Raw genomic sequence first — 24,749 nt, 5'->3', positions numbered from 1 at the left:
ATTCAAGAAATAAAAAAAACTATTTAAATATAATTTAATTATTCATGTTTTATATTCAAATATGATGTGTAACGTACAAAGGCATTTTTTCAATATAATTTCATACATTTCAAACTTTTTTCTGTTGAATAGAAAATTATCAACTCCCGAGGATATATTTTGATTATTTTCATTAGTTTTCTATTAGATTCTATAAATCCAAGAGTTTTTCTATAGTGAGCAATATTAATTAGTAATAACAACATTTAACAACTGTTTACATTATTGTCTTTATGATATAATATTGTTTTATTGACAAAACTAATATTACAAATACCACATATCAAATATCACAATACTTTTTGCAACTATTTAAATTAATTTACATGTGTTAAGTTAATTTGAACATATTGAATTTTATAAGGCAATATTGTATTACTGTTGTAGGGAAACTGGGGGTTCACTATTTTTTACTTCCTACTGTTTATATTATATTTACTCTTTTAAATTTCATTTTATAACTCCGCGCATATTGTATAGGAACAATCGCTAGTATATAATTTCATCTGCATGTGTTGAACGTTTTAGTGAACAACAGTTTTATTTTACAAAACGATGAAGATGTACAATTTTAAATCACGTAAACAATGTTCAAGGTGACATCTTGATATGACCCAAACAAATGTGTCAAGAAGGACGAGTGTTCCATCCCCAGGCCAAACGTTAAATGGCTTTAAAAAATAAAATACTAACAGCGTATATTCATATCGGTACAAAATAACTTACATGTGCAGTATCCACCTGGGAGATTATAATTTCTAATAAGCGTATCCGCACCGTGTCAAACAAAGAAATTCTGAAGTTCCTTGAAAAATATAGTCGCAAAGAATGGCGGTAAAAAAAAAAAAACTAAAAATAATTATTATTGTATTATAACAATACTGTGCGTTAGGCCCGGTAAAATAAGTAGGTAGAGCACAACTGTTATATAAAAAAAACACGTACGGAATGAATTATAATAACAAAAAAGCAAATACTTTGAAACGTCGGTAGATACTGGAAGATAAATTTAGCATTTCAATCGTGATGTTATATATGTAAATAAATGAGATACAAACATTTACTTAACACAAAAACAAAAATTAATATTTTTGTACACAGATTTTTTAACTTAAGCCGAAACATTCAGAAAATACATCCCAAAAAATATACACATTTGAGAAATGATTTATGGAACAGCGAAATTAGTATATTATTACAGAATATATTATACTACGTTAAATAGTCTTTAAATTTTTAAATACAAAATTGTAACATAATATTTATTATAATGAAGCTATATTATATTATGTGTACCTACACTTCGAATAAAATTATAAAAACCAAAGAATTGTAAAACTATATTAACTTAATTTTTTATGGATATGGTCAAACATTCACATATCACGTAGATGAAGTACCTACCTCTATTTTTTTAAATTTTTTTTTTTTGATGTTTTAAAACTGCAATCAAATATTTCTATCTACCTACCTAACTGAATGTACTTGTTGACATGCCAGTATACAACAGGGAAGTTATATACGTAAGTATACTTGTGGTCAACTGGTGATTGACTTTGCTCGTATAATATGTAATGATGGTGTCGCATAGACATTAATAATAATATACAATTACATTATATATACCATGCGCGCATTCAACGGTACTCAAAAAAAGAAAATTCTATGGACGATGCAATCCGGCTGTCGCGGTTTTAACGGACAAACGCGTTTAAAACCACCGGTCGAGGTAGTCTGAACTTCGGTGTACTGTCGTTATTAAGCCCAAAGCCCGTGACACTCTGGTAAGTTAATGCACCGTAACATCCTATTACACTTCCTTTCATCTGCATCTACCCCCCCCCCCCCATTTTGTGAAAACTGAGTATCATTGTTTATAATTTCTATGAAAATAAAATGTATCATTTCCTTCCCAATTATGTTTTTATGGACAACCCTTGTGTTCATAATCATAATTGGTCTCATTTTAAATAATATAAGGTGCATTTATATCAAGTAGTACAGTATAGTTCATTGAAATATTATTTTTTAATGTTTGATCATAAAAGGTTACATCTAATAAAAGGAGTAATTTAAAATTGACGTGTACTTATCCACAGTTATTCTAACATGACGGTTGTTAACATATGGTCTAATACAAACATGGCAATGTATAATAGAAATATTTTGTTGGAAAAAAACTTAAATCAGTTAAAAATAATATTAAATGAAAAGAATTAAAAATAAATTCAATATATAGATAGGTACCTAATGAATAACAATGTAAAAACTGTCATTTTTTCATAAATATGATAATAATGTGGTAATAATAGCTACTTCAAAAAATAAATACCTACAATTTACAAATAAGACAATAAAGTGCAAAATACATTATTGTTTTATTTTATGTGCCCTGCGGGGCAACAAAAATGTTCATCTGAATCCTATTAACGAGTAGGTAGGTACTATACTCAACCAACCATATCCTTTGGGAGTATTTATATAAAGTGTATTTCATATATTATTTACACATCCTAAACTATAGTGGAAAATCGCTAAAAAAACAGTTACTCACTTATATGGTAGCACGGTAAATATTCATCGTCGTTATCTTGTTTAGTTATCTTCAAAAACGCTTCGTTGTGCGGAGCAAACACCGTAACACTTCTTAAATGTATCGTCGAGTTGGCAATTTGATTCCTCTCGATTATACTATAGATCTGAAACGTACACAAAACAAATTTTAGATTAAAAAAAATGTACAATTACAGTAATAGGTACTTGAAGATATAATGATTCTTATAAAATTTAAAATGACCACAATAACAATAAGGATAATGTGACGTCTAATCACTAGTATTAAATGAACAGACCACTACGCACCACTAGCTCGTTTATTAAGTACCTATTACAAGCTGCTAGTCTTATTACTTATTAGTTATTGGAATACTAAATGTGAACAATGAAAATAAAGAAAACGTTTCTGTCGAATGTAGTAAAATGGTTTATGTAGTATTATTTATATCAAATCGCGTTCGAAAATTGTAATACATTACAAACAGCGTGTTATTTATTATATCTGATGAGTAATGAAAAACAGATTAAACAATCATAAGATTACTTTTTAAATACATATAATTGCATAAATGAATACTTAAATTTGCTGAGACAAACAGTTTTGATATCAAATACAAAATGTCAGACTGTATCATTTAGATTTATGCACGATCATAAAAACTAGGATACATTTACATACATACCTACCTACTGATATTGCATAAAAAGTATAATAATACGATAATTAAACATACAAGTGAAAATTATATATAATATAAAAATATAGCGGTTAAAATGTGTTCATGAAAAAAAAAAAAATGCAAGATAATGTCTTCGGTATAAAATTAAATATTAGTGTATTTACAATTCAGAACTGTTGATATGAAAGAAATTAGCAGGCCAATGATGAATATTATAATATTGAACTCATACATTCTAATATTATTATAAATAGGTACGAGAGACGAATTCTTATAGCATTGTCTTTGGTTCCTTCTTCATATGATTTTATCTTAAAACAGTTAAAACATGTACGACTTAAAAGAACCTTAATAGACTGTTATCTGGGGGATTTTGATGTAACTTTATTGAGTAATTCCGATTTAAAAAAGTTATACAAATTAAAGTAGTCTCTATAGTTCCGAGGATATTCACCGAAATATAAAACGAATCTGACCAGTAGCTAAAAACCATTAACACGCAATCCTATAATTTGTCATTATAATATGAATCATACACTTACGACACGTCAACTACGATGGAAGTGAGGGTACTCTGCAATCGCCATACAGAAATCTCATTGACACATATAACATGAACAACGAACAAAAACATAATGATTCATACAATCATACCTACCTACTATTTTATTAAATTTCATATGATGACTAAAAATAAAAATAAGTACCTACCATAATTTGTATACATATTATAATATTTTTATGCTATATTTAATAATAGAATAAAATAGTGCGATAATATAACAGCCCATGATAATATAGTGATACTGTAACGACATCCGAATAATTCAAATAGTTTATAATATTATGATGAATCATTGCACACTATGGCATATGGGTTACAAAATGAAAAAAATTACATATCATTTTCTATTATAAAATATTATAAATTATTCATTTATAGTTTGGAGGGAACGCCAATTCAATATGTCAAATAAAACTATATAGAACTAACACAAGTAGAAACGTACACGTTAAATAAATATATGTATATTTTGTATTCATAGTGAAAAAACTTTAATTTAAGTAAGCATATTCAGTTGAAATTGTATACCTATAAATCGTCATAATCATAAAACGGTTAAGATCGAATAAATGTAGTGATTATGTATAGTTTTTGCAATGTATAATATCAGAGATAGAAATCTAAAACATTACAACAATTAATACGATGCTCAAATCGATAATTTACTAAATAAACGAAATAAATATTCGAGGTTTTCCTATGTATAAAATATATAAGTAATTCATTAAAGGTCATAACTCATAATATATTTACACAATTCAAAACTTTACAGAATTATAATATATTATTTAACACACTAAACATTAAAAGCAGTTTTTAAAACTAAAATGTTTGTATGGCAACATATTTAGCATATTTATTTCATTACTAATTCTCTCTTTTTTTTGTCGGTTGTTCACGCTTTCAGATCCAATTGTGATCAGTTTTCATGCAATTTTAAAATATTAAATTTAAACTCCATACTCAAAATAATCTACATCAGTTCATTGCGTTTATGGCATATTTTGTACCTTTATTAAATAACGCCATTCAAAAATGTTGATTAATAATAGGCACGCAACCCGATCTTGGTTGTTGCGTGCATGTACTAAAACAAGGTAAATAATGATAATTAAACAGGTAGAAACCATTATCTGGATTGCTTTTTTCCATAGCACAACAGGCGAAGCGAGTAAAAATATGACTAATGTTCCCGAAGCCTTGCACCATCTATATAGTATAGTGTTGACAGGCCAATTTTTTGAGATAGGTTCGAATTGCGCAGGTATAATCTACTCTAATAAAACCAAACCAAAAGAAACAACGCCTTAAATATCAGTCAGTCATTCAAGTAAATATTATGACTCTCAAAAGTTCTATTGATACTCATTTATTACTATATATATCAGCGCCAATATAATTTAATGTAATATTCTCCAAGCTATAAATTGTATAAACCCCATAAAGCATAGATTTACAATACTTGATATTGTAAGAACTCGACTCAGTGCATAAGATTTTAATAAAAAATACATCACACAACCATGTACTCTACAAATAGCAATTTGTTAATTAAGCTACCACACCTAATCAAGATACAAAATATAAGCATCAGATTTTGGATTATATTTGTTCTTAGCTCAAAAATCATACCCCTGATTCGTCATATATTCACTATATAATATCTATTTATATCATCTCCGTTGTTTAAGAAATAATCGCATAAATAGCTTTTAATCTCAAGTATATTTGTCGTGGGTATTATAAACATTATGCCAGTGATTTAATATCCAATACCCCCTGCACGACAGTAATAACAACGAGCTGGAAATCAGGACAGGCTTTTTTCAGCGCCCAGTTAAGTATTGTTTCGGCGCCCTTTACCCTCTTTTAAAACATATAAGCACACAACCACACGCCCCCCCCCTAATTTTTGCGCCCCTGTGCCGTCGTACTCATCGATTGTATCTAAAACCGGCCCTGCTGGGAACCCCTAGTAGGGCAAGCGGGTGAACACGTAGAAAACCTTGCACCTCGCTTTAAATCGATACTGCCGCAGAGAACGAGTCTAAGAGACAATCCCGAGTTTTATTAATAGCTCTCTTAATCTTGGGAAAATCAGTGCGCACATTTTATGTACATTAGAATAACAATTTTGATACTTGTAACTATACAAGTATCAAAAAAAGATGATGTTGATGGTTTATTTTAAAATACTTCGCAATACGTTGAATACCACAAATTTTGGGAAAATACTTTTTAACTTAACTATTGTTTTAAATATTCATGATTAGTGATTAGTGATTACAATATGACACTTACTATTTCGTCGTCAAAGGAATAATGACAATGTATACGAAACAAAAAAAGATACTCATGGGAGTCCACCTTTAATATTTAGTGTTGCGAATATAATATATTAAAAAACAACACAACGATTTATAGGAAATTAGGAACAAATATGGTTTTGCTTAAGTTCTACCATACAAAGAGACATTAATATTATGACGGATACATCTAAATGCTATTATTTCAAATTGTTGTATTTATCATGTATTATTGTTAAAAGCTTGTGAATATTTGTCAAGCATTATTTTGTTTATTTTTTTACACTATTCGGTTATTATAAATAACAATAAGATAAATAAACAAATTTCATACCATTTAAGATACTTATTGTTTTAACACGTTTGAAATTTTTGAATGGCATAGAAGGAACATTTATTCTAAGAAATAGCAAAATAAAAAACATTTGATTAGATTTGCAACAATAGTTAATAGATAAGCTTAGAATACCAATACAATTCTTTATTTTTAGTGGTCAACAAAACATACACTTCATAAAAAAGAAATTGTAATATGAGGTTAAAAGTATAGTTAACTATAAAGAAAGATCGGACATAGACAAATTATAATGGAATACATATTTAAGAATAAGACATATATTAATTTACAATTTTGAATAGGAAATTGATTTGAAATACCGGTAGCGAATGAGAATATATGAAAGGCGTGGTAGATTTTGACTCGTCAAGGTCACATAAGTTAGTTAGCAATTATTATTAAGTACATAAATGGGATGGAATGTGGCCGTTATAATTGAAAATCTGCCAAACAATACAAAAACTTAAGACCTGCAAATACATTCAACGCACGTTTGAATTAAAAAAAAAAAAATTAAACTAATAATTAAAATAAATAGTAAATTACTAAAGAAAATTTTTTTAAAAATCTTAAGAGTTTGAATTTATTTTATATTACTTAAATGAAGTATTACATTATATTTTTTGTAAGGCAATGAACTATTAATTATGCATATTAAACTAAGTTAACAAATACACTTAATTGGTATTTTTTTTTTAAATCCAGCAAACTATCAAGGTCATAAAAAATTATTATTCATTAATTTGTGGTGAATCATCAATTTAAAACTTAGCGTTTGTCATATTCAGAGGTGTCTGAATTATATGTGTGGGATGTGTTAGTTCTTCAAAATTTTCAAAAAAATATAGAAAAAGAATTTTTTCAATTATGTATTGCTCAATATTGAAGAGGTAAAATATAATTTTTAACCTTGTACAATTTATAGAGAAAAAATCAAAGGTGTTCCAATATTTTACTTTTACCGTATGATCACGTAATGAAAAGGACTTACAACTTTTCCATTTATAATGCTTTTACAGAAATAATTAAAAAATTTCTCTAATATTATTTAAACTATATATTCACTGCAACATATATTGAAGTTAATTTCAAACGAAATACAGTAATATATTATCTAAAATAAGTCCAATTTATGAACAAGTAACAAAACATATAGGTACTTGCGTAATTACATGAACAATTTGTACTAAAACGAATAACGGATACAGATAATTTAGTAATTGATAAAACGCTGTATGACGTAATTTTAATAACAATCGGAAATATAAAGGATAAATCTAGAAAAATATAGTCCCACATAAGAGGATAATTTTATTCACGACTTTTATTCATATGTATACGTTAATCCGTGACATCTATTAAAAGTAAGATATTTATTGCATAATCAAAACAGCAGTTACGTTATAATATAATATACATAGAATATAGAATATAATAGCAGTATAATTCCACCATTTTTATCGTTTAAAATAAAATTATAGTCAAGCACTAAGAAATGAGTGAGAAATAATATTAACACAATGCAATACTTCTATTAGATATGTTTGGTTGCGGCCAGCGAGCAGCTAGGAATATAATATTCGGCTTGAATTTACATTGCTTATTTTTCCAAGTACATTCTCCCCTACACGCACTATTATTATTTATTATTACTTTTTTTACGCTGTACTAACTCTAGATCGTCTATATTATTGTCCCGTTGATAATTCTACGCCAGTAGTCGTTACTATTGCCCTATTGGGTAATAAAACCGACCCTCCCGGTTTTTATTATTATTATTATTTTTTTTTTTGTTCCAATATAGATCCCTAAGTTTCCGGGTTAGTTATCGATTTAGTTGGGAAACGTTTAGGGGGCTTCGGTACGACCTCCGTGCATTATAATATATATGTATATGTACAGTGGGTTTGCGTGTAACACGTTAAGAATAATATACATTTTGTTGTGCACATGTATGGAAAAAACTTTTCTAGTTGTAACAACCGTGCGACATAGTCCCAATGGTATAAAGTATATAAGGCGTAAGCCTCGCAAAGTGATGAGATCAATTAAAAGTGAATTCGTAAAATGTATGTATAATAAATTCATAAATTCAATGCATTAATAATTTGTTTTTCATATTTGTATGGACCATCATAACTTTTCAACGTTCTCTGAAAACCTATTATCAATATTCATTATATTTAAACACTTGAATCAAGAGCCGATTTGAAAGTTGTAACTGACGTAATACTACAGAAAATAAACACTACGTTAACCATACAATATTGCTTTTTAAAATCCATTTCATTTATTCAATCACATACATACCTAACTTTCGTATTGGTAGAACTAACATGTTTCAAATGGCTATATCTATTTAGTGGATATATAGGTAATAGAACCAATTGATTAGTATATATGTATATGAATGCTTTGAAAGTTAGATCTAAGTCTAATATAATATATACATGCATAACATCATGTTGTTTTTTAATTCGAATAAATAATATAATAACATTCACAAACATAAATTTAAAAAATGTTGTTTACAAAACTCGGTAAAAAAACATTTTATGCAGGCCCATCGATTAATAAATTATATATGCTTCACTACAAAACTTAATTATTTAATGGTAATTATACTTTTTTTATATTACAAAACTAACCAATTAGTAACTACTAATTTTATATTCTGTATAATCATCTAGTAATAAACTAAACAAATTAAACAACAGTTAATATGTCACATACATTATTATTTACAAAATATAATCATTGAGTATGGCAATACTAAAATAATAAGTACCTAAGCTATATATAAATTACTATAAAAATTAGTACATAGTACTACATAGTGACTCGCATACCACATATATGAATCCTAAAAAAGTACAGTTTCTAATATTTTATAATTCAAAGCAGAAAACAAATAAGTAATTCAATTGTATATGACTATTGTTAGGCCAGCGGTTCCCAACATCCCAACCCATGGACCGCGGACCACTTGTGGGCCCCAATCAGCATGGCACTGGGCCGCGAGCCATAGGTATAATATTAAATATTATATATATATATATATATATAATAATATAATATAATTAAGTTTTTTTCTAATAACATTTTTTATTCCTAATTACTATATATACATGTATACCTATATGTATATAATATATATGTATATTATAGTTTTATGAAAATGTATATAGGTATGCTATGGGTGGGCCTCAAATATTTTTTTACAAAATTAGTGGTCCGCGAAACTAAAAAGGTTGGGAACCGCTGTGTTAGGCGATAATAAAACCATATAATTTTTAGAGAATAAGTTTCCGAAATATAAAATATTATACCTACTATTTAATACTAATTGGTACAGTTATTTTTTAATACATATAGTATTAAACGAAAATTTGAAAGTTTGAACATTTCCTTTTCATGACGCACTTTGTTATGTATTTAATCGATGAATGAGTAGTATTCAATAACATTTTTCTATTTTAATTGGAATTTCAAAAAACCGGTTAAGGATTTTTTGAGTTACAAACAATATCTCAAAAATATATCGCTTGAGTAGGTACACAAACAAAGTAAATACCTACATAATTTATTATTTTAAATTGAACAACAAAGTATATCTAACCAGCAACAATTTACCCATACGATCATAACATGTATGTAAAATGTCACGTAACAAAAGGTCAAAGAATTTAGTAGTAATCGAGATCATACCAACCCCTCGGGGTATATCAAGAGCGTCATCACAGCTGAGCACGTACATAAATGGTATTTTATAGTTATTTTATTTCACGAATAAACAATGAAGAAAATGTGTATAAAAGCTACTAACATAGTAATATTATAACCAGCTATTTATTTATAATCTTCAAAAAGTGTTAATAACAAAGCTCCAGCCTCGAGAAATGATCACGTCACTTAAAGTTTGCTTATTAATATAACACCCAACACATAATAATTCAATGTTATGTTATGAGTTAAACGTTTAACATGAAAAAAAAAAATGACAAATACGGAAATTTATCTTTTAGGATAAAGATAAAAGGGTTAATACCTAGTATTAGCATAGCGACCGGGTTCGACGTTTTTTTATCTTCACAAGTAAACAAAATCAAGATGATAAAATGGCATACAAAATACTGTTATAATACATTGCGAAATTGCGCAGTACATTAACTTCCCTCCGGTTTATGTGAGAGACGAGACTAAAATATAATCATATTATTTTCATAATAGTTATTAATGGACGCAATAGTGACTGTTTTATACCATGCCTGGTAGGTCACGACTCACGACTACGACTTTCGTGGTGAAAGTGATTAAATTGCCAGAGACCCACTAGCGAATAAATTGTACTGTTCGTTATTTATTCCGTAAAAAACAAAAGTAACATTTAAACATCTATAGTTTTGAAGAAACATATAAACTTGACCTTGCTTCGTGGTAATCGATCGCTTTTCCCAACGATATACATTCGAACCGGTTGGCTAGCGTATGTGTTCCAGTTCCACAATACAAAGCAGGAAACGGCGCCAAACGCGCTACTATAAGTGGGGCACATCTACTCACCTAATATATTATTATATCAATATAATACGTCAATGTTTTTTTTTCCTAAAATCAGAGTTACAGAGTTTTTTATATGATATTTAATCAAATTTACTTTAAGCATTTATGAAGAGAATTATTATACTTAAAAGATTATAAATAAAAACTTGTATACCGTATACAGAGTCACAAGATTAATGTTTTATTGGTTTTAGCAAATTACGCAAACACAGGAATAGTTCACAAACTTATTTTAAGGGACGATAACATTTTTAATTTAAATACAGGTATATGATAACATGGAAATAATAGATTTTAAATATTTATACCCAAACCCATTAGAATGTAAATATAATTAATGTTCACATTCATAATACATTTCCATAGCGCAGATAAAAACTATGACCTAATTTTAAAAAAACTACCTATTCAACAAGAAAACATAACTTTATTAGTTTAAAAATACCTACAAAAAATCTTGAAAAATCAAAACTATTTTCAATCAATAAATATTATGGTTTAAATTTAATATAATATTATACGGATACCGAGATACACATTAAAATCAACAGAAGATTGTTTAAAAAGTAGTTATTTAAAAAATAAATAATCAACCTACCTAATCAGTAATATACTAATATCTCTATCACTGTAATATTACAACAGTAGTAATTACAAAAATCCCATTATGATAATTAAAACAAAGGTTTTATGAATGCAATAATTGTAAACGTGCTTTTAATATATTTTTAAATTTTTATGACAATACAAGTAATATATAACGTACATTTTAAGCTTATTTAATATTTAACGTACATATTAACTTACTATATAATTCAAATAAATATTATCATTAACTCGAATTTACCTTAACTGATATTTAAATGAATAATTTTAAATAAAAAATTACATACTTAAATACGTTTAAATAGACACTATATCTGAGTTACGTATTAAAAACACAGAAAACAAATAAACATAAAATTAATTTGGTTCGCTTGCAACTCATTAAACTCGCACTATTTTATTATGTTGCAATAATATCTACTCTTACCACAACGGAATAGTTACACGATTAAGTAAAACTTTACCATGTTTTTCTGTCAATTAAAAATAAGTAAGAATAATCAGCGAATAAAAACAATGAAATTTCAGCAGTCGGCGATAATATGTGTAAAATTAATACGTATATTATATTATTTTATATAGGTAATTGACATTATTTATAATTTAAACGCTCACGTGTATATTTCATTGGCCAAGCTGGGGAGAAATTAAAGAGGGCGCCAACAACACATTCAAATGACCCTTCTAATAGGAATTATGTGAACGTTAGGGGCACCGAGTGTTACCATGACGACTATACATAGTATATGAGTATATACAATGTACATTTCATATTGTTTGATTTAAATAAAAAGAAACAATACATCAATTTTTATTATTACTATCGTTTATAAAAACCGTTTACCGACCTAAATACGGAAACCATTGGTCGGACGGACATGGTAATAGCGTTTAAGTTGCTTGTGATGATGGATGATTAATGAAATTCGAATCTACAAAGTGACATCAGCCTGTTCCCTGTTGTAGGTGTTTTTTAGTTTATCTGTGGTTTGTCCATTCATAATATATATGTAGTTACTATTAATATGAATGGAGAATTATGTTTTACACTTATAATTTAATATTAGGTAGGTATTTGCAAATAAATCAGTAGTACCAGTTTCAATAAATACAAATAATTTTATGAATAAATCTTTTATTTTTTTACTATACGCATATAATTAACTGTGAAAATTGTATTATTATTATAACAATAAATAACTTAAACAGACAAAACTAAAATACCAACGTAGTTTTACAAAAAAATAAAAATAATAATAATAATACATTCAATATAATATTCATTATAAATTAATTAAGTAGCGTAGGCCTACAATTATGATAATTTATATCAATAATATTCATCCAAAATAATAAATAAAATAAAATGCTTAAATGCACGTCATACTCTGTTATACTATGTAATAAAATGTATTGTATTTGTTTTAATAATTGCATTTTACATTATTATTAAACATATTGATATATCAGTCTTATAAATTCAGTAAACATTAAAATACTGCACCCGGACCACAAAATAAGCTAAGTAAAATTATATACCATATATTTGAGACACAGTCCAGTTCTCGAAGTTACCATGACAATACCAACCAAATAAATGATCTACTGCAAAATTATTAATATGCACAAACTAGTCATACTTTTAATAAAATATAGAGCTATTGTACATAAATGGCATCCGAATAGCAAGTTTTGCATTATACTAGTCAATCATATAAATTCTAAAGCTCAATTACGAAAATATTTAAAACATATTCAGAATTTTCAAATTAATGAATTCCACAAAAGCACAACATTAAAGGTTCTTATTAAAATTGAAACAAAATGCATCTAAAAATGTAGGTAATAATTACAAATAGATGTTAGGTAACAATAATTATAAATAGTTTTAACTACAATTCGTTCAACAAAATGAAAAATAGCATCCATAACAAATTAAATTGACCTTTGAATATTATATCATGTGTACTAATTATTATACGATTTTAAATTCCAATAGAAGCAACCATAAATGTGCTAGTCCTGCATAAATACTTCTAGAGAATACCCTATTCACATACCGACGGTCAATTGAACTAAATTATTCTTTATACAATGTCAATACAATGGAATATTGTATAAATATGGTCTATTAAGATCACGAATATGATAGAAATACTGCGAAGTCAGTTTTCAGGGCAAATTGCCATCATCCTGTCTCCTGTATAATGAAAGATTCAATAGATATAAAAAGCCAATTTCTACTTTTGTTTTTTATTTGTTTAATATAAAAATACCACTACCGCCAAACAGGTCAATAATGATAAAATATGTTTAGAGAAGTGAACAATTCGATCGATTTTGTATTAATTTAAAAAAAAAAAATGCTGTTTTCAGCATGTTAATATTTATATTTTATTAAACTGTCCAATTATTAACTGTAATAAAATATGAGATGTAAGTACCAATTAATTATGGAAACACGTTGGTCGATATTTCTCAGTTTAACTTCATGTTAAATCATCTGTACCATCAGAAATTTATTCTAAAATTTTTAGACTAATGTTTTTGAGTAATATGTTTATATTTTGAAAAATCTCTAATTTTCTAAAATCATACAATCAACTTATGAATTAATTCTATTAAATTACGTATCATGTAACTGAGGTACTTTAACAAATATAAAAATACAGATAGTAATATAGTTTGATCTAAGAAATCATCTATTAAAATATTCAAAATCAAATCAGAGGTTTATACTATTTTACTCATCTTAGGAATAAAAAAAAATTAAGTAATTTAAGTACTTACAACACAACAAGAGCATAATTGTTACATAATATAATTAGGTAATAAATTCACACCTTTTTGTAATTAAAATGTTTAACTACTTATAACGTATTCTAAAAGTAAATTAAAATATATATAGAGACTAGATATGAATAACAACTACACTAATAAGATATAAACAAAAATGTATTGAATCGTATACCTAAATTTTTTTATATCTAAGAGCCTAGGAATATACCATGAAGTTACATCAAACGGAACGACAGTGGCTCGTTGAACTCATTTTACCACGGTCGGAAATCCTTTGTCATTGGCTCTGTGTGATCATCCAGCAGTTAAAAGACGATTTTCGATGCACAATTAATCATCTGAATCAGAACCATAGATTCAAATAGTCCCCTTCTACTTTAAACCTTCTGTATACCTATATTTTACTTTTAATTACTCATCAAACATTTACACTCTGTTAAACCGTATCAATACGTGACACGTCCCTTCAAAAAATAATGCAGTGATTTTTGTTTTTCAACAAAATCGTTAACTTATTAGTTACAAAACCAACCTAATTAGTATTAACATTAAAAACTTAATTATTTTTAAATATATGTATTTATAATTTTTATCTTTCATTGTAAAATAATGATTCTTATTTAAGTTTATTAAGCTAATTATCATTTAGTTATCTAGGTATAGAGTAATTTATCGTTTAAATGCACTATCCTACTTAACTATACGTAATTATTAAATGTTGACTTTTTTAAATACCTATTTAAACAAATTTTTATATGATTAAAATATAATAGTATAATATTTATCTATTGATTTTTAATAGAATAATAATAACTGTTTTTCGTGCGCATTATCTTACATAATTTATCAAATAATAGGTAAATGTAAACGATTTAATCACTATTATAGTTTAAATATAATATTATATGTCATTATTGTCATTGTTAAAAATTATTCAGTTCGATGCGATTGAATTAAATGAAAGAATTATCACATTTAACACATAGGTAGTAAAAATTCAAAATAATATAAATTTTAAATAACACAGGTTTGGTTTAAGTATAAATACTATATAAAATTATAAATACACATACAACATATAACATAATGACCTAGCAGCACAATTAAACGGACATTAAATGCTTACGCATACAAGTAAACAAGTAAACTTCATACAGTTAAACAAAAGACACTCAATACTTTCAAATAATAATATCAGAAAGGGTAAACATGTGTAAGTTCTGTGAGATAGTCAATAAATACGTATACACAAAATAGATGCCTTAAAAAATATTTGGTTTTTGAATAGATATACCTATATAAGAAATAATTTCTAAAAAGCAAAAAAAAATACCTTTTCAATAGATGTTTTGATAAATAATAAGTAGAGCATATCATTACAGAATTTTCAGGATTTTCGATGACAAAAAGTTAAAATTCACACAAAAACAGCATTATACATAATATAATATCTATTTATACAAATTAAGAATGAGTCATATTTAAACTTAAAAGTTAAATAAACAAAATTAAATTAAGTAAATTGATTTTTGTAATCTGACTCATAAATTCTACATTAAGACATCACTGTATAATTATATTTATTGGATTTTTATATACCGTGGGACACAGACTTATATTCTTTATTCGTTTGATTAAAGGGCACAAAAAAGAGCCCGTATCTTTTGAATTGACCGTAGCATCAAATCAAGTTTATGATTCTGTTCAATACTATTATATTCCTTTTTTTTTACAATGCATTGTAATAGGATGATACTAATCCGGTCTCAGAAGCATTGCTTATAAGACCAAAATAGAAATAATAATAGCGTAATATTTAAAAATTAAAACAGGAAAAAATATTTAATTTAATTCAATCAAAACAATATTAAATATGATTATAATATATTCTAGTGAATTTTTTAAGCAAATAAATACATAATAATATAATATTCATGAAATGAAAACGACAATAAATGTATAAACATTATACGTAAGAGTAAAATATAATATATGAAATATGAAATATTGTAGGTAAACTTTTTCAAAGAATATTTAATTAATTTCTATATTTTATTTAAATGTTTAACATGAAATTATTTCTACACGCATAGTGATTTTCAGAAACGGTTTCAGGCTATAAAAATATTTCAAGTGTACTTGTCCAGTCAAGAAGGAAAGGTGAAAATTACTTTCAAAATTTTCGTTAAATCGGTTATATTGAAAGGAACAATAGAATCCGAACAACAGCTATTATACTAACTATTACGATGAATCATTAAATGTCAATTACATATAATAAATTCAATTACAAAAACCATAACTTCAACCTGATTTAAAAACGTTTAACCCTGTTAAATTTCGGCCACGTAAACCAAAAGCCGCCTATATTTTTGCTCTCTCTCCATCAACACGAGTCTATTTTTTTTTTTAAATAAAAACGATGAAAAATTACACGGTGACTTATCAAACTTATACACACAAAAGAAATGAAATACGGGTCTAAATTAATACATGCACGTACTGTAATATACATTATACTTTACACAACAATAGCAGGCAGCAACGATTCGTGTTCTACTTGCTGCTGAGCCACCGCATTGGGACGTCTATTGAAAAAATAAACTAAATTTTTATGCACGTATCAAGGGAGACGTAGTCTTAGAGACAAGGACACAAAAAGAGCGATTCACGTTATCACATGCGTATGATTTTTTACGTACATAACTACCGGTAACAGCGTTCTGTTCCGCAAAATATTCGTGGGAATTTGTGGATGATATCAATGACCATGACATAGTGATTTTTAAAGTAATGATATTTAAGAGATTTTTTTTGTTATTATTTTTATTTTTATTATTGTTTTAATAAGTCATTCAAAAAAGTAAGACGAATTATATGTAAATTGTAACTTGACCAGCTCCAAATGCTCCCAATCCGTTTGGTAAGCTTTAAATTTAAAAACGTATCAATATAAGCTTTTGACTCGGCTTTTGATAACTTAATATAGGTAATGGAAAAATTTTTGTGACTGTATAATATCATGTTTCCATTTGAATTATATAATTCATATTTACATAGAAAACGTAAATATTTAAATCACCAATCTGTAATTTTATACGGAAAGACGGACATAAAGTTTTTATTAATTTGACACTAAACCCTCGTGTTTTTATGTAAATAAGCCACTCATCGTTTTGAATGGCAAATTATAAGGATAATTCAATAAATTATTTATTTATAAGTTATGATAAATGTTTAACACATTCACTAGAACTTTTGCAGAACCTAATCTAAAACTTGTTTAAAGCTGTATCCTGAACGTTTATTTATTTAGTACCTATTCATTATTTGATATTATTCATTAATTGACACAAACTAAATTTTTTACTACTTATCAGTAACCATAACAAATAATTACATAATTATATTATATTTAAGTTTAAAATAATAACAATAATAATAATTTTGTTACAAGCTAATAACCTTAGCATGAATAAAATAAAATTATTATTATTATTATATAACATTTAAAATATTATATTTTTATGAAACTAATCTATGTAGACAGTAGCTAAAATGAGTTTTTATAATTTTAAAATTGAATGTAAATTAAAATATAAAATCTTTTAGTATCACAAAACAGTGAATCTTTTTTTATTAAAAAAAGAAATTATTTTTTTTAGTTGTACCTATACCTAATAAAAAAATAGTAACTTTATAGTAAATGTTTAGTTTTTAATTTATAAAACTTAAAACGTACATTATACGTACTTATTCGTTTCAATTCGGACTAAGTTTATAAAGTTGGTAAAAATTATTCAAGTCAAGTCTAAAGTTAATATCTACATAAAGTCAAACATATTGTAAAATACAAATAATAATGATTATATTAAATAAATAGAAGCTCGTTTTTCTTATTAAAATATAATAAAATAAAATATTTTAATATAAATGTATAAGCAAAATAAATATCAAATAAAAAAAATTTATATTCCACACACCAACTTACACCCAAAATTCTTTTAACATTTATGATGATATTTATCTATATTCTCTTTTTATATTTTTTTATAGTGCATTAAAATATTAGGATGAGATATTATATAATCGTGATGTTCCATACGTTCAAAAGAAAAATGTCATCAGCAAAATGTATGTATGTTTAATAATTTAACAAAAAAAGTAAATTATAATATGATATATTCTAATATCATAATATCAATTCATATAAACTTGCAGGTCAGAGATTTTTGATGAAATCTAACAAAAAAAAACTTGAATAGCTTTGACCTAATAGTAATTTGTATTTATATGTAGTTTAAAAACTACAAACTAAAATGCATTTTAACTGGGAACTAAACAAAAATGAAGTATAGACTATAGCATAGAGTATGTTGCATACAATCAATTAATCGATTTCAAAATCTGTTTTTTTAAAAACATATATGTATAATTTGCATATTTCCTATATGATACTGTAAATTTAAAATGTCTCAAAGATAATGATTTATTAATAAATCAATCGATACACTCGATATACAGTCAAGTAAATAAGATAGGTGTATGGTAATAAATTGTTATTATAAGATACGCATCATATAATAAAATATATATTAAAAAGCTTTCTTGACGAGATGAATTTAAAAATAAAAATTACGTGATATTGACTCTATGGTCTATATGCACATGTTTAATATATATAAGTATATATAAGTGCGCAAATCCGCAAAGGTAAAATTAATTTTCCACAGGATTAATGGTTTCTGTATACACGCCAACGGCACTTTGGCTGGCCCGGGTGGAGAAGGGTATATGGCAGCAAGGTTGATCGCTGGCGGTAGTTGGGAGGGAAGGTAAAATAATACGCACGTCGAATAATTACAACGGCCAAACGTTGGTGTCCACGCATATATATAAATATATACGCGGCACGCAGTGGCTTACCATTATAAATATAGCTATCATCCGGCGGTGGAGGGAATCGGTTTTCTGCACGCGGAGCGATACGCCTCGCGGCCGTCGAACGTAATAAAAGTCGTGGCGCCGGATTTCTACCCCTATGGTGCTGTCGAGCCCTTCCCCTGGGGGTTCTTGAACCCTACTACCCCACCGCCGAACGCCAAAGCCGCCGCCGTCCACGGCCCAATTCCACCACCGCCGCCGTGTTTTCGGGGTGCGCGCGCGCGTGATCAATATTTTTACAATACTGTATAACGACACACGCACACACAACACTCGGTGACGACGGCGGCACCCCCCCCCCCCTCCCCAGATAAAGTGAATGGCGTGAATATATTATAATATATACTTACGTATATATTTTACTTGTCTGTACTTGTGTACGTACATTATATGTAAAATGCACACAAGTGTATTTGTTTATTTTGTATTACCTAATAATACGGATTGGTAGCCCAATGGTATTGCATAACAATAATACAATGTTTTTAGTATATAATATATTAACATATATAGTTAAAAAATTTACAAAATAATTTAGTACCAAACTATGTGTTAAGTATTATAAAAAAAGATAAAAATGATTCTACATTGGCAAACCGTATCATCCTAGGAGGGGCTAATTAGCAGCATTTAGCATTATAGCTTGCAGTACATAGGAATATAAAATGGCTAGTAATATTACGTGATGTAAAAAAAGACACTTTAAAATAATGTACTCAAGGAGATTTGGAGTCTATTTAAGCTGAGATGCTGAGAATATCTATTGCTTATAAAACGTAAATTTGCTTATACTCTTCTATCAGCTATATAGGACAATTGCAAAGAAACAAGAGAACAGGCGTATAATAATATGGCAGATGATGCAATATGTATCCGACAAGTCACTTAGCTGTGTATTTTCAAATTTGAATAACATATATAGTTATTGTACACAGAAAACTTGAATAAAAATGTATAATCTTATTAAAGTCGCAACTGCAGTTAGTTTTTGGTATCTACGACAATATTACATTTAAATTCATAACTAAATATTCTCGATAAACGTCGATCATCGACATCTGACTGGGTGAAAATTGAAAATCTTTCATAATATCGCACAGTCACTGCGATAAACTATGATAAATATCACAAATAAAGTGAAACAGACTGAACGTATAATATACGTGTGCACGTATATTATGTAATTTAATATTATAAAGGTAGATACTTAGTTAAGCATATCCGGAAGTAACACATTTTTTTCGACGACCCGCCTGCCTTATTGCCAGTTCTATAATAATACGTAGATATACCCATCTGACACACACACACACACACACTAGCACGTGATATATGTATAGGTATAATATATATTTATATAAATATTATAATATATAGTGCAGTTGGTCTCGTTAGTCACAAAATATATTATATGCGCCTAATATGACGAATACACACATTTATGTGACGACACACAATACGCAACTGTGATATCGATCAACCGGATATGCACCTGGTTAGACGTGCATTTTTTCGGACACGTCACAGTTTTATCCATTCCTAATTACTATTATTAAAAGTCCTTGGTGATCACAAACGTTTGGCTACCAACCCACTAATAATTACATGGTTTTAAGTAGTTTTAATGCAAAACAAAACTTTTTTACTTTATTGATACGCTTGTCACTCGTATGAGTCTCCCCAAAAGTGCAATTTACAACGCTGACTTTATGGACGAAACGGTTTGTTAAATAAAAACTTCAAGTTCTATAACTGATATTTTATGTCACATTTAATCGTTTTCATTATCTGTTAAAGTCTCTTTCATCAAGTTTATGTACTTTAGTAAATACAATTTTTATTACTTAAATAAATTTAATATTTTTTTTTTTTTAAATTAAACATTTTTTTATGGTATAATTGTTATTCATCTTTATGTGTAAAAAATATTCGTGTCGATTTTCTTCTTTGACAATAATACCGATGACTCGACGTTTTGTGACAATATATTGCATTTTCTAAAAGTTTATGATCGAGATATTCAAATAAAAATGTGATATAACATTTTTTTTAAAATATTATATGGTTATACAAATGAGACTTGGATAGACTGGATAAAATCTTCTATTCTTTTTTTCAATTAACTTTCTACCCTATAATTTAATCTTACCGTCTAAATATCGCTCAAAAAATACCGAATTGACGGTGGTATTGCGGCCAATGCACTCTGCACAAATAACCACAAAACTACGCACCATTGAACAGCCACATTCCCAGTTTGTTACCGTTTATTTTCAATTTAATAATGAATATTCAAAATAAATCTCATGCCTTGTATTATGTAAATTATTTAATAAAAACACTAACGCATCTAAATGAAAACAAAGATATAAATCTAGACTCAAGATAGTAGAAGTTCACGCTTTATTATGTAACCCAAAGACATTTTCGAATATGGTTAGCCCAATGGCGACGTGCATTCAGAAAGTATACGAATGATGACAGCAATAATTGTACCAGAGCTGTATTATAACATTTATAACCTATATAACGCCCCGAGCTGCTGTTCTAACAAGTTACATTCAGATGTCACAGGACTACACCGTTGGGCGATGATAATACTATTATGTTAGCCGGTAATGAAATAGCATAAGGTAGACAGAAAATAAATATTTGTGAACTGTAACTGTAACTCAAAGGTTTATATTCTGCAGAATCATGCTCTTTATTATTTTATCGGGAGTGATATGAAAATATTACTACTCTTTTGTCGTAAAATTACTTGTACTTATTCAATTGGTTTTGAATAAAGATAGATTTAGTACGCTTTTTTTACATAAATAATTTTTCACTGTGTGGTATCCACCAATGAAATTCCCCTTGACTATATGTATACATAAATAATAATTATTACGATGAATAACCAAATAACATTGTGACCATTATTGCATCAACATTATAATATCATAGTCTACAAATGTATTTATATGATTAAAGGTATCAACTATAAACTATAGACTATAGAAGGTACCTAAATTTGTCTTATTTTGTCGCAACTAGTCTGCCGAATCGTGATTAACTCTCAAGTCCCAATATTCATATTACTAATATTTTTTGTTTTTATTGTTGCATAAAATAATTTTTTTACTATGTATAAAAGCTAAACGCTTGAATACCTAAAGATTATAGTTTTTGCGAGTATACCTATAAAATTTATATTTTTTTATTTAGTTACCTATTTTTGTATAATACGATATATTATAATATGTCTTAGAGGATACTCTGTATATTATTATTATTGCATTTTAAGTAGTTAACCTCCTCCCTCCCTTCCCACCAAAAATATTACTAGATTCCCACATATGCCCTTAAAGCTACTGAATATTATCATACTATGCCGCCCTTAAGCGGATACGTGGTGAGTTGTAGCCGCTGCGATCGTTAGCGGTCAAGTGCCAAACAATCAAAATGCTTAGAGATTATGCCTTATATAATATACCTACATAATATATAGAATGGAGTTATATTAATTTATTTAACCTAACAAAATCAATACCTATTTCAATTCATATAGTATTATAACATTTAAATATTATAGTATTATACTTTGTGACAGTGCTTAACGCTTAAGTATAGTAGAACCTCGAGTAGCACCGTTTTTAGTAGATTTAAATAAATCATAAGTGGAGACTTTTATTAACTGCCATGAGGACATCAGCAAAATCATGATTGTACTTTTTACTTGACTAAGAAAATATAACTATTGTACACTACCATTGGAGCTGACATTAATCACAATCGATTATTAAAAAACATTTTATACGTCATAAAAATCTTAATTATAATAATAATACAAACATCTGCTAAACAGTAACTCAGATGATAGCCATTATAATTACAACAAATACGATTTGTAAACCTTAAATTAAAATATTATATCTTGGGTCATCGCATTATAATAATAACGTGTCTCTAGATGTGAAATATAATTTTAAGTTGATGCACCAAAATTGGAAGAAAAATTATGAAGAGCTTGTTTTGAAATTTCGATAATATATTAGTCTAAATAGGTACCTATAAACTATATAATATTAGTTCAAGTGGGTGGTGTAGGACGCTCCCCCCCCCCAACCGGTATGGATGTTCTCGACTCAAGGTTAATGTCACGCATACAGAAGTTTCAGAAGAGTTGAATTGCAGGATATAATATTGCCAGGTGGTCACCTGGCAACACCTGCCTAAATATAATAACAATAGGCTCAGATAAACAGGGTGTACAAGGAGTTAAGATCCTTTGCCAATTTACAGCAATATTTGTATTAACACAGCGAAATATATCGAATAATAATATATGCACTGGTACATTGGTAGTTTACTTTATAGAACACCAAAGAAAAATTAAATAACGATTACGAGAAAAAAACCACTAATTACGAGATATAGGTACATGTTTGATATATTATGTACCTACGTATGACGTATATGGCAACTTAATATTTACCGAGATATTTACAAAACGATATTGATATCATCTACATGAATTATAGAACACTGAGCTCTGGATATAACGTGTTCAGAAAATGTGTAATAACAAAAAAATATCAATTAATCATAAAGCCGTTTTTTTTATTGTAAACAGTGTCTTGTTTCAACAATAATAATATATATTTCCAAGTCTCCGTAGAATCCATAATACATATATATTATTATTATTACACATTCGATAATTGTTTCCTAGAATCTAACATACAAACGACAAATCTAAGTGGAAATATTAACCAAGTACTTGGTGAACAAAAAACTTTTGTTAGTTCGGTATAAGTATGACCTAAACAAATGACATAGCCTCCCCCTCCTCTAGCCCTATGGAGAACAAGTATGCTAGTTATTAAATGTCGGCCAATATTTATTATTCTGTGGTGGTACAGGTAGATTAAAAAACAGCCTAAATAGCCCGTGTGTCGGCACACAGATTAAATGAATAAAAACAAACCAGCTGGAAAATGAAATATTCCAAACCTGTACCTATATTATATGAGTTGGACATTCAGTGATGTGCGTAATTGCACGTTGTATTTTATAAAGACTACAAATTATAGATAATATATAAAATAAATATCTTGCAAGCTATTAAGAGTGTCTAACCACTCCAACCCCGTACTATCAACCTATATCTATAATTTATAACTACATTTTCCGAGATATTTTCGTTAAGAGCATGCAGATGAAACACGTGACATTGATGAGTGTTCACGAAATTTTAATATCCCCCTCGTTTATTTTGGACCACTGTTGAGAAACCTACCGCATGCATATAATAGTAGAGTTTTATACCTACAACTGATCTTATATAATATAGCGTGCGATGGAACGGA

The 24,749-nt window shown here is 27.7% G+C and overlaps 1 protein-coding gene across 4 annotated transcripts in view; it reads right to left on the bottom strand.

The window, feature by feature from the left end:
- Fas1 (fasciclin 1 Fas1 domain-containing) overlaps positions 1 to 24,749 on the bottom strand; it is a 68,134-nt gene that overhangs the window by 12,005 nt on the left and 31,380 nt on the right. For all 4 annotated transcript variants that reach the window (XM_015523505.2, XM_015523506.2, XM_015523502.2 and 1 more), the window contains exon 2: positions 2,594 to 2,738. In XM_015523505.2, coding sequence (XP_015378991.1) covers positions 2,594 to 2,738 — 145 coding nt within the window. The remainder of the gene's footprint in view (positions 1 to 2,593; positions 2,739 to 24,749) is intronic.

The sequence above is a fragment of the Diuraphis noxia genome, unplaced genomic scaffold (genome assembly GCF_037042655.1).
Source record: "Diuraphis noxia isolate RWA-SAM2 unplaced genomic scaffold, SU_Dnox_SAM2 contig0002, whole genome shotgun sequence".
Classification (NCBI taxonomy): Eukaryota; Metazoa; Arthropoda; class Insecta; order Hemiptera; family Aphididae; genus Diuraphis; species Diuraphis noxia.
Note: the sequence above shows the minus strand (reverse complement) of the source record. Positions and strands in the feature narration are given on the sequence as shown.